General features: G+C 44.5%; 2 protein-coding genes across 3 annotated transcripts in view; both read right to left on the bottom strand.

Annotated features, from left to right (window-relative positions):
- Nucleotides 1-3,642: 3,642 nt before the first annotated feature.
- On the bottom strand, nt 3,643-4,563 carry LOC131258422 (D-aminoacyl-tRNA deacylase). 2 transcript variants are annotated; one of them, XM_058259735.1, is made up of 3 exons: nt 4,435-4,563; nt 4,267-4,357; nt 3,643-4,195 (listed from the first exon to the last, which is right to left on the bottom strand). In XM_058259735.1, the coding sequence occupies exons 1-3, from the start codon at nt 4,475-4,477 to the stop codon at nt 3,742-3,744; spliced, it is 588 nt and encodes a 195-aa protein (XP_058115718.1). In that variant the 5' UTR covers nt 4,478-4,563; the 3' UTR covers nt 3,643-3,741. The 2 variants fall into 2 exon arrangements, with proteins under 2 accessions (XP_058115718.1, XP_058115719.1); XM_058259736.1 differs by having other exon boundaries at nt 4,002-4,195; nt 4,263-4,357.
- Nucleotides 4,564-6,745: 2,182 nt separating this feature from the next.
- LOC131260505 (microtubule-associated protein Jupiter) overlaps nt 6,746-20,167 on the bottom strand; it is a 34,323-nt gene continuing 20,901 nt past the window's right edge. The window contains exons 2-8 of the mRNA XM_058262246.1: nt 13,193-13,329; nt 12,368-12,403; nt 10,706-10,999; nt 9,753-9,770; nt 8,310-8,585; nt 7,922-8,044; nt 6,746-7,312 (exon numbers count right to left, since the gene is read on the bottom strand). Of these exons, the coding sequence (XP_058118229.1) occupies nt 7,167-7,312; nt 7,922-8,044; nt 8,310-8,585; nt 9,753-9,770; nt 10,706-10,999; nt 12,368-12,403; nt 13,193-13,329 (1,030 nt within the window). The 3' untranslated portion in view covers nt 6,746-7,166. The remainder of the gene's footprint in view (nt 7,313-7,921; nt 8,045-8,309; nt 8,586-9,752; nt 9,771-10,705; nt 11,000-12,367; nt 12,404-13,192; nt 13,330-20,167) is intronic.

Here is a 20,167-nt window from a genome sequence, read left to right as displayed (position 1 = left end):
GATAGAGGGAAAAAAATGAGTACACAAACTCCTCGTACCCAATGGAACTCGTTGCAAAAAAAAAGTGAACCCCATAGTTAGGAAAGTGAGCTCTCTCGGCCGCCGGGGGAAAGCTTGTCGTTGAAGTGGAAACTCGCACCCGCCGGAAGTTGAAGCGCACCAAAGGACTGTGAAGTTCGCTCGGTTCGAAATGGGAGCTGGCTTAAGCCAACCTCTCCGCACTAAGCTAATGAAAGCACGCTGTTATTGAAAAATAGAACTTTGAGACAATACCTTTTACACAAACAGACACACACACACACTCACACAAATCGAAAAATGGATAAAAAAGAATTAAAATAAATTAAAACTAACAGACACAAAACAGAGGGAATAAAAAGTATGGCCGCACCATGTTCTTCCGGTTAATCACAATGCCCTTGTTAATGGAAATGCGCCTCCCGTGTCACCGGCGCACCGTATTGTTACCGGATGTGGATGGACGGAATTGAAACGAGAAAAATCAAAACATGTTATAGAACGCCCAAGGCGTCGATGGCGGGAGAGAGAGAGAGAAGGAGGGACGCTATGAAACGGTTTTCATGATGCACGAATGAATTTAAACTTACACACGAACAGCTACCAAACACCAGATCTACATATATATTTACGGCACTAATCTTGCGGCATCGCAATTCTGGGCAATCTTTTTTACACATTTCGCTTCCCGCTCAGTCTTCTCAGTCAGTCTGGCGACCATCAGAGGAGAGTTAAAAACTCGTCACCAAAATGCTAAGGTAGTGCACCACACTCGACCACGTGACGATCAGTTAATGCACGTGCCGAATTCGCAAACGGTTAGAATAAACAATCATCCCGACACACAAATACACCAGCGACATACGACATAGAAACAGAGTAAATTGATCAAGAATCTGAAAGAGCTTATATAATTAAATGACAAATAGAAATATCCCAATGCAAAAATACACTGAAAGAGAGTAAATGCTATAAGATTTCAAAACAAAAAAGGAACAATAGGTTTGAACGAAAAAAAGAACATTTCCACGCAACGTAACCTAGTAGGCTCTGTCATATCGAAAGTATTTGATTTGAGTTTTAGAACCCTTCCATATAGAATCGTGTGTGTAACCGCTTGAACAGAGCTTTCTTTTTTTGTGGAAAACACACTTATATCCTCTCGAGAAGTTATAATTATTTTTCCGATGAAAAATGTCTCCTCCTTTTAAACATGCCATTTTTTCTGTCGATTGCGTTAAATCAATGGATACAAATTCACACCGTGACACAAACGAGTCACCGTTCTAAATTAATTGAGTGTTTCTGGTGAGCAACCTCGCTTTGGAAAGATAAATTATTCCGTATGATAACGCATCCGACGTCATGTCAGCACACGCTCAGCAATCGTTCGGTAAAAGGAAAGGGGAAACAAACACGGGGTCTCGAACGTTTTGGGTAAACTTTTATACCTCCAACTCTCGGGAGAAGATGGAAATGGTTCAAGAGTGTGGGATGAGGTATGTTTATTTGAAACAAATTCATCTTCGTTCGTTTCGTGCACAGTCTGTTATTGATCTTTTCCGGTGTCAAATGGTAATGATATGAGGACAAGCGAGTTCTTTGACTTCTATGTTTTGAGAACAAAACACATTGAGTTCAGTAGAGACGAGACTTGAGGTAGAGATGTTCATAAACCCCCTTAACGGCCGTTTTGGTTTAAAAAAAAAAAAAAATTCTTAAAGTTCGTACTACAAGTTTTACGTAACCAATCAGGAGAATTAAGAAAGGAATTGCGTGAAATCTAAGACGTGGATAGTCAGTCCTCTCGTACAGGGGAGGGTCCGGTCTCGGTTGGGATTCGAACCCACGCCGTCGAGGTGGTGAGCCCCGGCGCTAATGGGCCGATTTTCTAACCGGCGCTATCGCCCGGCTGTCGCGGTCCCCCACGCTCCCTATATTAACATTATAAAGAAAAAGAATTTTAAAAATGATAGACCTAGACAGGAAAGTGAGTAAAAGCTGGCACCACAAGGAATTGGACGTGATACGATTGTTTTTTAAATACTATTTTTCAACTAAACATTCCCCAAGTACAAAAAAAAAAATAAATGATTGGACACAAAAAGTGCAGAAAAGACACACACCCCCACAGATTCCCCTTTCGATGGGGGAGCATTGTCCTCGAATATAGGATTAAAAACCACACAAACACTTATATTTCGTTATTATTTGATAAGCATTCCACACTTTTCCGGTGTTGTTTCGAAGTGTGGTGGTTCATGTTACGGAAAGCAATAGGAAGGCAACAGGCGTGCCGGAAGGCTCAAGGAGCCTATTTTTTGTTTTTAAGCGTCCCTAAGTTTAAGAGAATCGAGAACAGTTCGTTTTTATTTTATTCCATTTCCGATCGGCTTAAGGAATTTTATGTTTAAGTAGTGAATTTATCTTTAAAGAAAGAAGGCCTTATCCAATTTCCACTGAACGGAGCTAACGTCTAACGAGACGTAAAGGTGGCGACGATAAAAAAAAACAACACACACGGTCGAGGTACGGAGGAGATGTTGATGTTTTTCGTTCTGTTCGCTGAACTGGAGCGGTTTGGTTTTAGGAATTTTGTTTCTATTTTAAGTTTTTGCAATAACTGAACTGTACGTAAGATGAGAGTAAAATCATTGAAAGCGATTTATATGATACGATAAATGGAAGGTGAAATCTATGTGGAAATATAGGAGAAAATGCGAATGAAATGAGCAATGTATCAATCAACTTATTCTTGAATTGAATACCATTAGAAATGGTAATTTGTTAAGAACTACTAATCGTTTTCTTTAGATTTCTTTAGCTATCGATTCGAACGGATGGCGGAGATGTATCGATCTCACATCCTGACTAACAGGTATGCATAGTTAATCTCCTAAATAAACCAAACAAATTGTCTAACAAATGCCTTATTTTCATTTCTTTCAGATACCATTCACTGGAGGATCACGAAATGCAGATCAATAGGAACAAACGGATCAAAAAGTGGACGCTGCAATAATAAAATTAATGAAAAATGAGTTTTAGTCATCAATAAACAAAGAATTATTGTACAAAAAAATACCATGCATTAAAAGCAATAAAAGAAAACTATTTTATTTTTATTGAACAATAACAATAAGCTGTGTTATTTTGTAATTCCGGGTCCGAAATTGAAATTTTGGACGAAAAATTAATTCTAGGGTTCGTCGCTTTTCAAACCGCTCGGCATTGAAGTCTATAGACTTCAACGTTACAACAAGCGATGAACCCGACGGCAGAGTTGTGCTACCTCCTGGTAGGTTCTGCGCTCCTGTTACTTTTGGTGGATTTTTAAGCAAATAGCGCCCAAGTAGGCGAACGATTTTCGATGTTGTTTTCGGATTTCGGTATCGAACCCGGGGTAGGGGTTTTCAGTGTTTGGTCTAATTGGTATGAAATTCCACATGTTTTTTCGGATACTTTAGAATAAAATGATTACAATAAAGACTGTAATTTATTTTGAAGTATATTTTATTGTAAATTATATTAAATTGATAACAATTTTCGGTGAGTCGCATATTTATTAGATGTACAAATAACATACATTTATTAGTTTAAAAATAACTCTTTGAAGTAGGCAAACACGTTTAGGATTATTTATTTAAACTGAAATTAATTTTTTAAAAACATTCTGCGTAATTAAATAACACGATATGAACGTTTTTCGTGATAAAAATCGAGTCAATCTCCAAGAGTTAACTTATCAATCCTGCCAGGTTGATTATCCGGATTTGGCTCCGCCTTTACCGCTTGTTTGTTGGCCACTTTAGCTTTGTGGTCCTGAGCACGCGGAAGCTTTTGACGCTCCTGCTCGCTTTGGGCAGGCGATTCGATCTCCAACGTTACCGGACCATCATTCTGGATGTGCACCTGCATCATCGCCCCAAACCGACCGTCCTGGATACGCTCCGGGGCGTACTGGTCGCGCAGTTTCTGCAACAACGTTCCGTACAGCTGCTGTGCGTCGGCACCCTGCATGGCGCGGCTGAAATCCGGCCGGTTTCCTTTCATGCGATGGTACAGCGTGAACTGACTGACGCAGAGTATTTCCAACTGCTGATCCACCACCGATTCCATCCATCGCTTACCGGTGGACGGTTCTTCGAACAGCCGAATGTTCAACAGTTTCCGAGCGCTGGAAGGAAAGATTAAAACGTGAATACATCTCTCAAATGTTCTGCGGACCGGTTTCCGGTGCCTACCCACAGCCAGTCTACGTCGTTGGCATTGTCGTCGGTCGATATTCCCACCAGCACACAAAGGCCTCGTCCTATCGAGCTAACCAATTCATCCCCAACTGCAATCGGAAAATTTGGAGTTTTGATTGAGAATGGAATGAAAAACGACGACTCTGTAGGTACCAATTGCTCTTACCAGTAACTTTTGCTGCTGTGACTCGTTGAATTATTGCTTTCATTATCTGTATTCTATATTATTTTACAGTTTAATTGAATTTAAAAAGGTATGCACACGCAAAACGCCGGTTTCACGAGTCGCTGGTGAATTGACATTTCTAAATGTAAACAAACATGATGTTCGTATCAAGGTTACTAAAACGAAGCAATACCAACCACTCAAATACACTTTTGTTGCTGTAACCTTACCACGCATGTTCAAAATGACCGTTTCTTTTTCTTTCATTTATTTTCCTATGTTGCGGAATAGCAAAGAAGGAAAAACACAGCAGAATTTATTAAATTAAAATTTATTATTACAAAAGAGAAAAAGAATTCATTCCGTTATGGGATACACATGTTTAAAGAGATACATTCGTTTATATCGGGTAGTTGTTGTGTGGTGTGTATGTGATTTGTGAATGATTTTGCACAAATTAAATATGGTTCTGGTGCTGCTGCAACTACCCTTCTCGCTACACCGGGTAGAAAAGCGGGTAGGCGGCTCACCCAGTACTCTCAAAACTGCCTTCTCACTGCTGCATAAATGCAATAGAATATTAGAAGTTATCAGTAAATGTGCATAATATACCCATACTAAAGACATTGAAAAGAAAAAAAGGTAAGGAAGAAATTGGAAAGACACAGTTATTACACAAAAAAAAAAAACACAAGAGACATCTCTCAGTAATGAGTTTTCCATATTTATGCTTCTACAAACATTCCTCGCGATCGCACGGTGGATCGCGTCTAGCCCGATTCCGGTTTTCTTCCAAACTCGCCATGTTTCCATTCTTTTATATAGCTGGTAATTTTATAAAAATTATAATAGCAAGCAGAACTATAATCGAATGAAATTTCATCACCAAAACACTACTTTTTTCCCTTTCCAGAGCCCTCATTCAGTGTTCCCGAGACGGGTCCAAGTGGATACCAGGCGAACATTATATTGCCATCGATCTCTCTAAGTCGCTTGCATGTACGCGGGAACAGAGAGAGAGAGAGAACTACAAGCAGGACGCGCACATATTAAGGAATCCACACAACCCTCATAACCGTTAGATAGATCGATCGGAATCCAGCTCAACAGTTATCCGAAGCGGTAATTTCTTTTTTTTTTCATTTCTATTCAGTAAGTGAACGTCGGGCATTTCGATCCACGTATAAGGCCAATTAAACCGATGGTTCAACTTTAATACATGTACGACTTGTGCTAAATCTACAATTTGGAACGAAAAACATTGCATTTCAAAAAGGGTAAACAAAAGGATTACTGCTTCACTAAACAATGGTCGCTGTTTAACTTTGATAGCAGTTTTTTTTTCTGGGGGGAGGGAACAACATTTTAAGAATGTTCGGACCACATCAATCCTTTCGTTCGTTTCCACTACCGTGTGGTACTGTGTTTGTAATTTTCTTTATAGTGGATTGGGGGTATATAGGTTTCCTTTTCGATACTTTGACTCCTAAATTACAACCCTGCTGCTGCTCTCGCTTTCCAGCAGTAACACTATTCCTCACAATGTTCAGATAAATATGTGTGTATAAATTTCTTTACTATTCTGATACCGCAGCTGCGATCCCTTGTTTCTCTAACGATTATTTAAGACGACCCCACCCCGAGTTTGTGGATGCTCCTAAACCCTCACACGCCATCATATTTCGCAGCGTCCTGTTCATTTGATTTGATTTCTAGCATCATCTCATCCATCCATTCTGGCTTGTGATTATATAGATTCATTAATACAAAGATTTTATTACTGTATGGATAATAGTGCCATATTAGTTTCTCTTCAACTTTTTTTTCTTTTTCGTTAAATTTCTCAACTTCCTCGATTGGTTGTGTTGCACTGCCACGCGTTTTTTGTTTTTTGCTGGAAATCTCGTATAATTCGTTCGAGGAAATGTTTCTTCCACAACAAAAAAAAAAACTCATCTCAACGTTTATGTTTTTACATGCGGCATATTTTTCCATTCCTCCTCGTTCGATCTCGTTTCGTTTGATCATCATCTCATGCGGTTCGTTCGTTATCCTGTTTGTAAATACGAGATGATCTGGGCGCGTTCGATAAATCGTACTCGTTTGCAATCCCCATCACAATTCGTCGAGAGACTCTCGTTATTAAGTGTGCATTCTCTCTCCTCGATGTGAAAACGGTGTGAAAACAAAACAATCAAAAGGATCTGCGCGCGCACATTTGGGTTTCGCTATTTGCTCATTTTTGTCGACTCAAAAAAATAATGAAAACCATTTCTCATTATCTCCGGTTCGGTTCGGCTTTGATTTCTGGTTGGAAGGACCGAGCTCGGTACCGTTTTTTTTCCTGGATTCGATTCTATGATTTAATCATATGTTATCGTGTTTTCTTTTTTTTTTCTTTTTGCTAGAGGAAAGGGATTTTGAACATCTATACTGGTTTTGCATTCCAGTCCAAACATCTCCGTTGGATAATGAACACCAAATCTGTTGCTTTTAAGTTTATATCGTCATTATAATATTGCTTTTTTCTACTGGTTTTTCCCTATTTTTCCTGATATTCATGATAATGCGGATGGAGAGTACACGGTTGATAAATAAAAAGAAGACAAAATATCGACGGCATCGATGGTCGGGTCCGATGATGGTAGTATGTGTGTTTGTGTGTATGCATGTGTTTGATAGTGGAACACTGAATAGTGGCCACTATCATCGCTGCGGGCGGACGATGTGATTTACCAGAGGCCGGACGAGAAACCGCCTGGTGGAATGCGATTCTTGTTGATGACATGGCCACCACCGTTCAGGGACGGGACCGTTGTGTTGATTTCTGCTGCACCGTTCGATTTGCTGTATCCTTCACCGGTTACCGGGTTGCCATCTACGAAGGAGGAAGGGGAGAGTAAAAAAAAAGGATGTATAAATATTATTATGCCTAGCAGAGTCAAGTGGCGCGGATCGTTGGGATCATTTTCTTTCCATTTCGCTTGATAAGGGTCAGCTTGGTTTTTATTTTTCACACCATTGCGCTCCCATTTCTTCGAAGACGTTTCCTTAATGGAATGGAGAGCAGTTTTCACTATCAAAGGTTCACCTTATTTAAGTTATCGTTAATCCTTTCACCGGTTAGAAACCTTTAACCAATTATGATATTATGCAAACCCATCATTTCATTAGCATCCTTTTACTATTTTACTGGCGCTTGATCGATGCTGTTAGCAACTTGAACATTGAAGATGGTGGATGGGTTGACGGGGCGCATTTCATGGGTTTTAACGTGGGTAACGTGTGCATAGTGCAGCAAGGTATGGATAATATGTGCATCACCCCCGCAAGACAAACAGTGTGAGAAAACATATCAAACCACACTCAAACGATGGGCTTGAGCGTGCTTCGGTTTCGGTGAGCAACAAGGGCCATTAGGCGCGATAGAGAAAGTAGGAAGTGGTGGTGGTGGTGGTGGTGCTATGTTGTGTGGATATGGTGTTACCTCCTCCTGCTCCTCCACGCCGCGAGCTTGGCTTCCGTGGCTTATCTCCGTAGTCTTCGATTCCGTTGCCGGTAACCGGGTTCCGTTGCGCAAACCGTGGCGAGCGGGGTGACCTCGGCGATGCTAGGTTGGTTGGTGGGAAAAGCATTGAACGTTTAAGTTGAAAACAGCGGGTTAGTGAAAAAGCGAGAAAGGGGGCAAGCAGAAGCCAAAGGGGGGTAGTATGATGATCACATTGTCACAACGGAACAAATACAACGGTTACAGTAAACTAATGCCAATTGGGAAATAGTAAAACAAATATAAAGGTATAGAGAGTATTTTGTAGATCAGTATCGTTCTAATGGAAGGCACCAGACTCGACACCGGCCAGATCGTCGTGTGCTACCTTTGCCATAAGACTGCAGCACGCTCGCAGAGGCATCGTCATGCTCCGTCACGCTGATAATGATGTCGTCACTGATGCAGAGATTAATGTTGGACGCGTAGGTCGGATTCAGCGCCTCGCCGCTCGGATAGAACTGCAGCTGGCGGCGCGGGGACAACGGTGGAAGGGGCAGCCCATCGAACGGAGCCCAAATGCCACCCGGACCGGCCACCGGCTGCTGCGAGTGAGACTGCTGTCCGGACGAGTAGGCCGAATCCGGCGACGCGTCTTCGTTACCTTTACATTTCCGTCATCCCCCCCGAAATTCCAATCGCGGTTATTGGCGGTTCGGTCGGAGGTAGTGTTCGAGTTGGTTGTTAGTACACATTGAAGGATGCAAATACGGACAAACAGGCAGGTAGGCAGGCAGGCAGGCAGGCAGGCATACACAGACATCGAGTCGGGAAGAATACGGGAGTAGTAGAAGTAGATTGATAGCGAGCATTCCGGGTTAAAAGTAGTAAAGCGGTTAGTGGGGAAAAAAAAACGAGACACATTTGGTTCGTTAAGAACGATGGCGATACGTTTATCAGGCTACACTACCATTTTCCTTTTGGGTGCAGCGGATGAATTTTGCAGCCACTACTTATGGAATGGCGTTGAAATCGTGCATCTTAGAAGAAGTGTACTCAAACATGGCCAATTCTACACCCAAATGTCCGATGAAATGTTTAGCTCTAGAGCATCTAAATGTTTGATTTAATGTACGATCTTGAATGGCTTTAAAAACTAATAAGGTTAAACATGATATATCAGTTCTACCAGTAGGATATAGGTGTTTTTATGAAGCAAAAAAAAACTCTCTTCATTTAACGTTTAAAACACAAATCACAGTCATCAACCTGACTCTATTGATGACATGCTTCGCTTCTACTCGATCATTATTTCTGCAGAAATATCAAATCAACCAACCACACGACACAATCCTCCTCATCGGCAACATGGTCTAGAACTCACGAATTGGATGAAGGTAAACTTTGATTACTAAGTATCTCGAGTGGATTGGTCTCGTTTTCAGGTATAACTTTCCTATCTACCTATTACTGAGAGGGTTCACCAAGTGGAAAATTAACTTCGTTCTTCTGATGTTGATCACGACATTGACTAACCACGTATATGGTTTTAACAAGAAGAATAACAGACAAGTCTTGTGTACAGTCAGAGCATTGACGTAGCTTTTAAATTATAATTGGTAAATACAAAAACTAAAACAAATGACAATGACCGGAACGAAAGAATCGTTTTGGAATGTTGTGTAATTTTGGTGAACCGATGCAAAATGCTGTGACGTGTGTGATTTTACATAGTCCTAAGTAGCTCGTTTCTCCAACTACAAGCAACTAGGATGGGGAAGCAATATCGAATTCAAGGCGCAAACGATTGTCGCCACGCTACCGGACTTACTTAATCTCCTCAGGAAAACTGCGCGGTTGGTAAAGCACCGGAGAAGGGAAAAAAGCACAAACACACACACAAATCGATTAACCTTGAGAAGATGTTGACGCGCAGGACGGTGCTATACACCCCTCGGGAAGAACCCGCGGTTCGGTAGGTGGGTGGGTGGTTTGTGTGAATAATTGTACATAATCACGATCACAAAGTTGCTCAAGGAAATTAGGGTAGCGGAAAGTTGGAGAGGGAAAAAAAAACATAAAAATTGGTCACACAGCAAAACCATAAAACAATGGCCAAAACAACCCGCAACGAAATGCGTCGCAAGTGGTATAACCAAATACGGAACACCACCGCCGTCGTCGTCGTCGTCGCGGTGGAAAACACACGGATTCTGAATGTCACCCCGGGTCTCAGGTGATGATGTGGGGTGGATGAAATCATGTAAACCTTGCCAACCACCACCCAGAAACGCAAGGCGCAATATGTAATCGCAGGTGACGATCGGCGCTGGGAACGCACAACGGCGCAACCTATCGATCCGCGACCGTTCCAACTGATCGAACGTTGCGTGCAATTGTCTGCCGAGAGATCAAACCATAAACTGTGCCATTTTTGCAATGTACAGGAGAAAAAAACTGAGTGAAATAAACACACGGCCGAGGAACAATGGGCGGGAAGTATCCGTTGATCGTTTGCGTCGTCGACTAAATCGGTAACCTTTCAACCGAGCGTGAAGTTCACGTTCAGAAACGCAAACCCCCGTCGTTTCTGGATGTCAAGTGGCACGGAAATTGGAACTTACAGCAATAATAAAAGGTAGAACAGAAAAAGTAAAGCTAAAACACAAGTGCACACTCCAAACACTCGCCCATATCTACACACAAAACTTTGATACAAAACATTCCGTACAGCTACCAGGGTAGTTTTGGGAGTTCCGGAAGCTCTGGCGAGTCGCTACTTACTGTGGCTGGATCCGTTGTCTGAGGAAGCGGACGAAATGTGTCCATTGCCATTGCTGTGGCCGTTGCTGTGTCCGTTTCCGTGTCCGTTGGCGGTGCCGTTGCCGTTCTGGTGTGCCACACCGTTCGCCTTGCCGTTGGTGTGCTGCTTGCTGCCGGCGTCCGGGTGATCCTGCCCGTTGCCGATCGGCAGGTTGCTCTTCATGTGGTTCTTGGCCGGCGTGAACGGGCGGTTGACCTCGCCGAACAGGCGATTGTGCGAATCCTGGCCCTGGGTGCGGCGCGGAGTTTCCGTGCCTCCTGGAGATGGGACGAAACACAATGACACGATTAGCGGGATTGGTTCAAATTGAAGGAAAAGAACGACACGTCTTCATGCGTCAATCGGTGATGAAGATGGAGAACTTGAAGCACAGAAACATTACGACGTGCACACGCGATACGACATCCTCGGAAATCGCGATCAATCAGCAACCGGCGTGGCCCGATTCTGAAGTTCTTCGGAGGCTCGTATCGCGTGGGCACAGTACGGGGTTGTACACGTTCGATTAACTAGTTTAAAACTGGGGAGTAACAAAACTACACCAACTTCACTACATTATTCAGGTCGTCACTAACTCCCCGGCTCCGAAACTCAACTGATGCCTCAATTTTCTACTCGACAGGAAGAACAAGGAACAAGGGGGGACGACAGCAGCTCGCGTATCACGACGTTGGCGTCGAATTACGATCAAATTACGAAACTAGCAAATTACGGGGAGGGCTTTTGCGGGTCTCGAAGCGCGATTACAAACGTAGGAAGGGCCATATCGTTACACAAGCGCCATAAGACAACGGACAGAGTGCGGCCCGCGTAGCGAAAGCATCGGAGAAAATTGGTTCTCCCTCGGCGGGAAAAAGGTGTCAACCGTCGATTTTCCCATTGTTTCGTGCGCGGGACACAATTGTCACCTTTTTATTGAACCTTGGAACTTGGATGGTTGGAAGGAGATTACGGTGGAGAAGGGGCGGTTGCAAGCGATTGTGGGGAGGTAACAACTTGAAAACGTTAAGAAATGGACGGAAAAACGAATCATGAAGGGCGAGAGATGATTTTACAGCAGGGTTGTTTTTTTTTCGGGGAGGAATGACGATGACGGTGATCATGAGAAAATGGGGCAAACAACTGTACGCATGCGCATCTCTACGATCCCTTACGAGAGCAAAAGCTCCCTTGAAGGCAAGTGGCTTCCATGATGGTGGGGGGATGGATGGATAAATATAATGTAATCAGCAAAGGTGTGCGATAATTTGATGATTGGTGAAAATTAAACCAATGAATTCAAGAAAGAAAAGGGGGGAAAAAACACTATCGTAAGACACGGGGGATTATCAACGCGTTGTTGCCTGTCCGTAGCAGAGTCATTAATTATGAAAATTGAAGCATTAACGTAGTCAATTTTAATAATTTTCTACCTAACAGCATATTTCATTGTAGCTTTGAGAACAAACAAAACACGTTAACGGATGCGAATACACGTGATCAAGCGCAAACTGACGAACTTTAAAGTTAACAACGAACAGTGAAATACAAAGAATATTTAAAAAGTAAACAAATAGAATGAACAAGAGCATAAACAGTCAGAAGGGTACGGATAAGGAGAGGGTTAAATTTCGAAAATGTACCAAGAAAGTAGTATCGGTGTACTCCTTGTCGGAAGACTGCAAGATAGAAATACATTCAGAAGAGTATGATTACAATAAAGTTTAAATATGTTTAGATTGAGAAAGAACATAGAATTAGCCTTTAAAAATTATGTAATAAAGAAAATCATTTGCCCGTTTAAACAAATGTTAGTAATTTAAAAACATTGGTTACTTTGAGAGGATAGAATTCCGAAAGACTGTAAACTGGCTGCTTTGATAACAAAAATTGCTCATCAAACTTTCAAAAATGGATTCCTGCTTTGTTTAGAACTCGATGTTTGAATTCGCATAAACACAGCTGGCCAAAGGATCGGCCGGGTTCACGAACACCCCGTCAAATCCGTCAAACAGGACACGCATACACATTCCTCCGGGTGTCATCTCACCCCTGGGAAGTTTGTCCTACGACATCTGGCATAACTTCCCTCAGCATTACGATCCTCGACCGGTACTAGGGGGTCTTTGTACCTGAGGGTCGGAGCATAGGGCAACATAAAATGTTTGAACATCGCGCGCACACACACAAACAAATAAGTTCACATCAAAATAACGTCCTCACGACGGCGTTGGTTAAAGGAAACACAAGCTCGCAACCATCATGCACATCGGAAAGTGTGTATGCCGACGCTCCTGGAGGCCATTCCCGATCCGTTGTTGAACCGTTTGAACTGAACACTCACACATATACGCACACTGGTTTCTCCCCGCCGTAAACAACCTTACGCTTTCGAAGCGGATCGTTGCTGGGGGGGCTTCCCGACGAAAAGATTCCAAAGAACCCGTTGTTTGGATAGAGAGCCTTACCATTCTTATGGGCATCCGCTGGGGTAGCGAAGATGTTCGACTGCATGCGATTCTTGCTCATGGTGCGTGGGGTCGAGGGCGCGAGGTGCTCGGCGCCGAACAGATCACTGCTTCCACCGCCCGGTGGCTTCAGAACTCTGAAAACGCAAAAGAAGAAAAAAGATAACGATTAATAGATGAATAGAGTAGCAGAAGACATCGATTAACTGGCACAGAAACCTACAAAAAAGTAAGAAACGAGTTGTAGAAAGATTGGGCCAAAGGTAGCCCAAGCCGTATCCGTTACAAGCAGCACCGTTTCCGTTGGAAAAATTCACTACCAATCACAGAAGACTGTTCAAAACGATAAACCTCGACACAAAGTTCACAATGTTCCAGGATAAAACACCACTTTGCAAAACCGACCAAAATAATATCCTTCCTGTAATCGTTTCTGCAAACCAATGATCCACAAAGCTGCACCGTTGACTGACCAGGCTGACTAGATTCTTCGGTATGGCAGTACAAACCGTCCGAAAGGATAACCATAGCCTGCTTAGGGGGCTCTCTCATCGTCGCCCGTCGTTGTTGAACATAGTGGTGTGTGAATATGTGTGAGGTCCTTTTAATCGTGGCATCTCCCTCGACCCACAATAAAGTAATCCCTCCTTCTTTGTCCCTCACGACACACATAAACACGCACTCATGCACACGAGCTAGCATAAACCACGCTATGCTTTAATGTTGCCTGAAGCAAGGGGTTCGGGTTTCCTGCCTCTCCGTCTGCGGACATGACCGAACGTGACCGAGCAGGTAAGGACCCGGCGCGGTTGCTAATTGGTGTTGGCAGGAATAAGGAAGCGTCGTTATGTGGCAGCGGAGGAGGAGGAGGCGGGTGCGAACGTATTGACCGTTGTTAGTTTTTTCGCGGAGGCACCGTAAAGCGCAGTCGGTTAACCCTACCCTCGGGGTAGGTATGTTCGCTACGTAATGTTCTGGCAAGTAAAACAAAGAAGGACCAAGTGGCAACATACCAAAACAAGAGAGAAGCAGGTAATGAAAAGACGATTTTGGGTCAAGTATTTACATTTCTCGAGAGCCACGTTAGGGACCTCCTCCGGGCCACGTGTTTGCAATGTGCTAAAAAACCCCGAAAGAAACACCCACGAACGGAAGAAGAGGTGCGTATGGGAACGGAAATCAAGGCTTCCAGCCAAATCAGATGTTGGCCGGGGTCGGAGTTCCTTGGCGGGGCGGAATTGGAACGATTAGCGCCAAACTTTCGGGGGTCCCTTTCGATCGCCTGAGAGGGCACCTTTGGGTGCCGGCAGTCGTAATGAAATTAGAATACTGAGTCACGCACCTTTCTGCCCAATTCTTCGTTCTGTTTGTGGCCCATTTGTCACGAGCCCGGGGTGGCAATCATAGGAACCCTCCCCCGCTGGGGCAGACGTGGTGACACACAGAACCCTGCCGTCATCCCCGTCGACGTCTTGGCGCTGAAGAAAGTCGGTTTCGGTGTCTGGGTTAATGAGTGCTTCGGAGCTGAGCTTAGAATTGCGACGACCTTGAACAGTCATTTGGGTCGGCATTACTGCCGAGATAAGCCGCCGCAGGGTGAAGTCTGGGGGTTGAGAACCATAAAAACGTGCTCTAGACACGTTCAGGCATGTGTCGACACAGATCGGGTCGGGGTAGATACTGGCCGTTTCCCACCTGGACACCGAGGGTCTGTGCCTGACTGCTTGCCGATTCTGTCGTAACCTCATTCGTAGCCGACTATCCATCGACTTGATTCGGCCAAATCCCGACGTGAGAAATGAGGTTTCCGGCTATTTTTCGTTAGGCGAGAGGCACCTGCGACGACGACGACGACGACGGTGGAGATCCCAAACCCAAACATCCGTCCTACCGTCCGCTTAAAAACTCCACCCTTCCCAAGTCGGTTTGATTTTGGGTAAAAGTGAGAGAAATTTTCGATTTGATTTCCTCCGCCGGGAACTGGGACTGGGTGAAAGAGGCGTAGGTAGGAAATTCGCCGACTCACATTCATCAATCTCGTTGGACTGGGAAGTTCCCCCGCCTCCTTCTGCACTTCGTTGCGTGTGAATTTCCACCGGACTCCGATCGATCGATCACTTGATCGATCGGCGATTCCCAGCTTCTCGATTCCCCATTTTTGGGAGGAGAAAATTGAAAATTTTTGGCTCACACGAGAGGGATTGAGGTCCCCAAATTTCGGGTGCGATTATTTCGGCTTTTACGATCGATGGGAACCTTCTCACGGCTTCGGGGTGTTTGAGTTCGCTTCCCATCAGGAATCAAAACATCGTCATGGATGAACTGTGGTGAAGTTGGGTGTAAATATCTACTGGACCTGATCGTGATCTTTTATTTTCGAACGGAAGGATGTATTTTGCAATTGATCTTTAGCGCTTTATTGATACTGTAAGCCTGTGAATATGGAAATCGGTTGAGATATAACAATAAATGTTGGCTCCCAAAACAGACCCATGGAATCCAGCTTTTCTCCAATCCATATGACCCCAAATAAAACACTACTCCAGCAGTCCCTAAAAAGGTCGATGGGAGAAACAGCTTTGTCTCAAAACCATGTTCCATTTCTAAAGCTGTCATTTCAAGGGGCTCAAGTGGCCATCGATGTGCGTCGTTCCGATTACTCTAACGAGATTTAAATTCCATAAACTACCATAAAACACCACCACGGGCGCTACTACCCGAAACCACTCACATGCCGACGATGGAGGGCATAGACATTCCAGCACGAAAGCCCAGCTCCAGCGTCGCGTGAAAAGAAGTGTGGGAGATTAAGATGTCGACTAGGGAAGAGGACTGAACTCTGGAATGGGGGATGGGGGAGTGAGAAACAGTGACGACGACCACCGCAACCCTAGGGCGCTAAATCAGAATGATAATCCCAACGACCCCGAACGACACTTGACTTGCGATGATTTGTCGCCGATGGAGGAAACGAGATGTGTTTTTCCCAACAAACCGCCATCCTGCTGTGGCCGCACACCGAGAGGAAGAATGGGAAATTTATCGCCTTTCGCCTACACGACTTCCACCCTCTTGTCGGACCTGTTGCCACCAGGGGGTGCTGCGCGCTCCACCAAACCGACGGGGGACTTGTGTTGTCAACGCGACTGCCACTAATTTCTAGTAGTGGAGAAGGCCTGTTTTCATCTGATACAAGAAATAAAAACACTGATCCACCAATCTCGACCGTGTGTTCCCGAGATCAACCGTTCGCTGTGCCTATAAAACTCACCGACATTGCACCAAGGTGTCACCAGCAACAAACTGGGCCCTCGCGAGGGGGAAAGAAAACACATTCATGAAATTTACATAAATTACGATGCACCTTCACCCGAACCCGATGCAGTCACCACGACGCGAGCATCAAAGTATCGCTCGTTTGTACCGATCGGTCGGATTAAACCCTTCTTCCCTGGAGTCTCTACATGGCACTCGTTAGCACCTCTGGTTGAATCGCGTCGGTTCGGGAATTGGACAGTTTACACCTTTTCACACATAGATGGCCGTATCCCATATGTGAGACCGGTCCAAATTTGTACCCAATCCAGTTAAGATTCCAGCGTGAAGCAGCAAAGGCAAGTTGCAATAATGCGTGCCTTTATTTCGCACCTTGGGATTTCGCTTCCTGCGAACCACGATCGTTAGTCGGGTTTGATTTTCGTTTCTCACCAACAATGCAACCAAAGTAGGACATCAGAGATTTGGAAAGGAATTTGTTCGAAAAATTAAAATTTCCTTTTTCTTGCGACAGCTTGCACTTCAAATATCGAAACCATCGCCAAGACATGAGTTATCCACAATAAATTAGGGAAGGCAACGATTTCTTCGTATGCTCGAGTGCTTTTTACGGGTTCTTCTCGTGCGATACACGGTTCTCCACGCGATCGTTGCTCGTCGTTACTAGTCTTCCTTATGCTGGAGTGAAGAACTCATTCACCCGATAAGCGCCAGCACACGCTGCTAATCATCCACCCGAAACCAACCCGATGCTCCAACGGGATACAACTGGGAAAGAGGAACACAAACTCTCATTATTTCTTAGCACGCGGTTTCGCCAAACGAATTGGAGCAAACTGTACTAAAACTTAATTATCAAATACGGTTATGGCTGCGGTGGTTCGGATGAGTAAGTGGAGTTCATTGCCGGTAGAGCACGTGCGGATTTTTGATGAGATCAGATGATTCAGAATTGATTCATTTTTAGTTAATCAAATTAGTAAAAAAAATCGAAATTCTTGATTTCTAATGTTCTTTAGCTCGAAAACAAATACTCATTCGCGGTGGAAATTCATTCGTTCGTGTTGTAAAATTAAGTTTTCTAGCGTTAGATCACCCAAAGCGTCTAACCACAAGCGGAACCTAAGAAATATTTATGCTTAGCTAACCAAATGGTGCCTTCTTGCGTTCCTCGCGGTCTGGATTTGATGCCGCACTGAAACAATAACAATTTCATGGCCCAACGAGTCGGATGATGGGCTCCAGACACCGGCAAAGCTGGCGTGTGTGTGTTCCTGCAACCCGTTCATTATAACAAGCCGTCTCAGAAGGGAGAGGAACTCCAAATGCCGCAATTCCGTGCCGTGTGCTAAGAAGAAGCAGCTCGAAATCCATCCCCCCACCGGTGGCGAAGGTGGCTTGTGAATATGAGACAATTAACTTGATCATAAACGCGATCGTTTGATGAATATTTACACACTTTCGTGATGCAGCGCGCGACAGCGCAAGCGTGAGCGTCCATTGAACCGCCCCGGCTGCCGGTGTGTTTGTTCGTATGTGGTTCGCGAGGTAGGTTCCTCACGATAAAAACCTACCCTTCCGGCAGCAAACCGTCTCCGGGCGAGGGATGCAATTCGATCTCCGGGCGGGTTTTACTTCTTCACCGGCGGCAAGCGCACGCGAATGTGTGGGAAGAAAATAAATTAAATTTTGTTCCACAATTTCGTTCCATCGTTCTTGGCTTCCATTTTTTTTCTCATGACGCGCGATCACTCCATGAACAAAGATGCCTCTCGGTCGGTCTTTACTGGCTCGGCGTACATAGGATTTTTTTTGCTAAACGCGAAGATGATCCATGGGAGGAAGAATATTTCGTTTTCCATTCTTCTTCAGCCCTTGGGTGCGAGAGGGGGGGGGTGGAATGAGTTTCGAAGGTGTTCGAAGGGATGGAAGGCGATTTTTACATCGATTGTCCTCCTCGCCAGCGGAGCTTTCCACGCAAGAGTGGCTTGCAATGGGAGCTTGATGAGACCGCGATCAGCTGCTCTGGAATGCAACAATCGTCATCGCGATGGGTTGGAAAGAACACCGAAATGAAGGTGGCGGGGTGGGTGGGTGAGTGTTGTGTGGGTTCTATGAATTTCCTCATCTACCCTGAAACGGACGGGCGCGAAAGCGGGTGGAGGCAGCAACACCAGCATCATACCGCCAACATAACAGCAAGCAGCAACCTTGCATAACCAACATACTTCCTTCTTCAAAAGCCAACCCGACCCTTTGGCATCGGGGCCCCCGGCTTGAGGGAAATGAGAATGATGATTCCGTTAGCCCTCCCCCGCCCGCCTCATGTTTGTGCAGGAATTGTTGTAGTCGAAGCAACAACAACAAAAAAAAACCATACTCTCACACAACCAACACACACCCCGAACCGACGAGTTCTTGAAGATAATGGAAAATGAATGGATGGGTGGAAGGAGGAAAAAAGTTAATAAAATTCACCATTATAATCAGTTTGCATCATCATCATCATCATCATCAGCAGCAGCAGCAGCATCATTGCCATCGCCGCGTCGTCTTTATCGATAGAATTACGGCTTTTTTATTAAGTCAAATAGTTCCTCGCCATCGCCGGGTGGTAGGAGATGGATGGAATTAGCCCTGCCAGTTACAATTTATCGATGACGGGTTGCACCAAAGAACATAACCGAACAGACAAAGTTGATGAAGCAAGAAGAAAAATAAGAGATCACAAAAAATAAACTCTAGGCAACAACGTAGAGTTCCTCTGTTTAATCAACACGATTTTACGTAATTTACAACACTTGTAACAATCGTCCAAGATGAGATATCAACGATCTTCCACGGAAGATGTCTGCAAAGCATTGAAAAGAAATTTCTCTAACATTGTTGGGTGCACTTTGGATTTGCACAATAGCACACTACCACTAGGCGAGAAGATTGCCAATTAAACATTATACTCTGGAAAGAGAAAAAAAAACATGCAATGTGCAGCGGGAAAACCTAAGCACAGAAAAGATGGATGCAAAAGATAGTCCCAAGAGGTAGGGGAGAAAGAGGATAGAAAACTATTTTAATGACGTTTGGCTTTCCCGGGATCGAACCGGCGCGAGCAATTCGTCTCCCACCTTGCGGAGTGTCGGATGCAGCCCATGCTGGGAAAATAGTTTTTCTTTTCCGTTGGCAAAAAAACCTATTTCCATTGCCGCCGAGCGCCATGCTATTACGGTATGGTTGTTTTCCGGCCAACCCCAAGCTGGATGACGCACGACTCGGTGTTTGGCTTTGCGAATTAATGTTACCACCGTTGTTCCGCCGAACAAATTGAACGGTAATTTGTGCTTTTGTTACGCAAAATCAATGCAACTCATTAACACGCCAACGCACACACGACACGGGAGGAAGAGGCATGGGAGGAAGGTCGGAAAAGCGAAAGAGATACTACCGAGCCATCTTCGGCCACGGGGGGTTTTTCCCATGATCACCACCCGATGGATGGGAGAGTGCTTTCACACGATCCACCCCGTCAGGGGAGAGGGGGACAACATGCACCTTGCGAGGTGAATTTTCACGCCAAATGAAGGGGAAAACAGCCATACCCCAAAACAAATTAACCTTTAACATTCCACACACCCGAAGCAGGTGAAATGGAAACCATTCGATGGGAAATGTTTCCGCCGGGCGGTTCAACCTTTAATGGCG

This window comes from Anopheles coustani, chromosome 3, assembly GCF_943734705.1.
Source record: "Anopheles coustani chromosome 3, idAnoCousDA_361_x.2, whole genome shotgun sequence".
In the NCBI taxonomy this organism is placed as follows: domain Eukaryota; kingdom Metazoa; phylum Arthropoda; class Insecta; order Diptera; family Culicidae; genus Anopheles; species Anopheles coustani.
Note: the sequence above shows the minus strand (reverse complement) of the source record. Positions and strands in the feature narration are given on the sequence as shown.

Excerpts from the sequence above, each read along its gene's own strand:
- LOC131258422 (XM_058259735.1), bottom strand. The coding sequence starts at position 4,477 with ATGAAAGCAATAATTCAACGAGTCACAGCAGCAAAAGTTACTG. Across the intron at positions 4,358-4,434 it reads CACAGCAGCAAAAGTTACTG|TTGGGGATGAATTGGTTAGC; the intron begins GTAAGAGCAATT and ends TTCCGATTGCAG. Across the intron at positions 4,196-4,266 it reads GCCAACGACGTAGACTGGCT|CGCTCGGAAACTGTTGAACA; the intron begins GTGGGTAGGCAC and ends CTTTCCTTCCAG.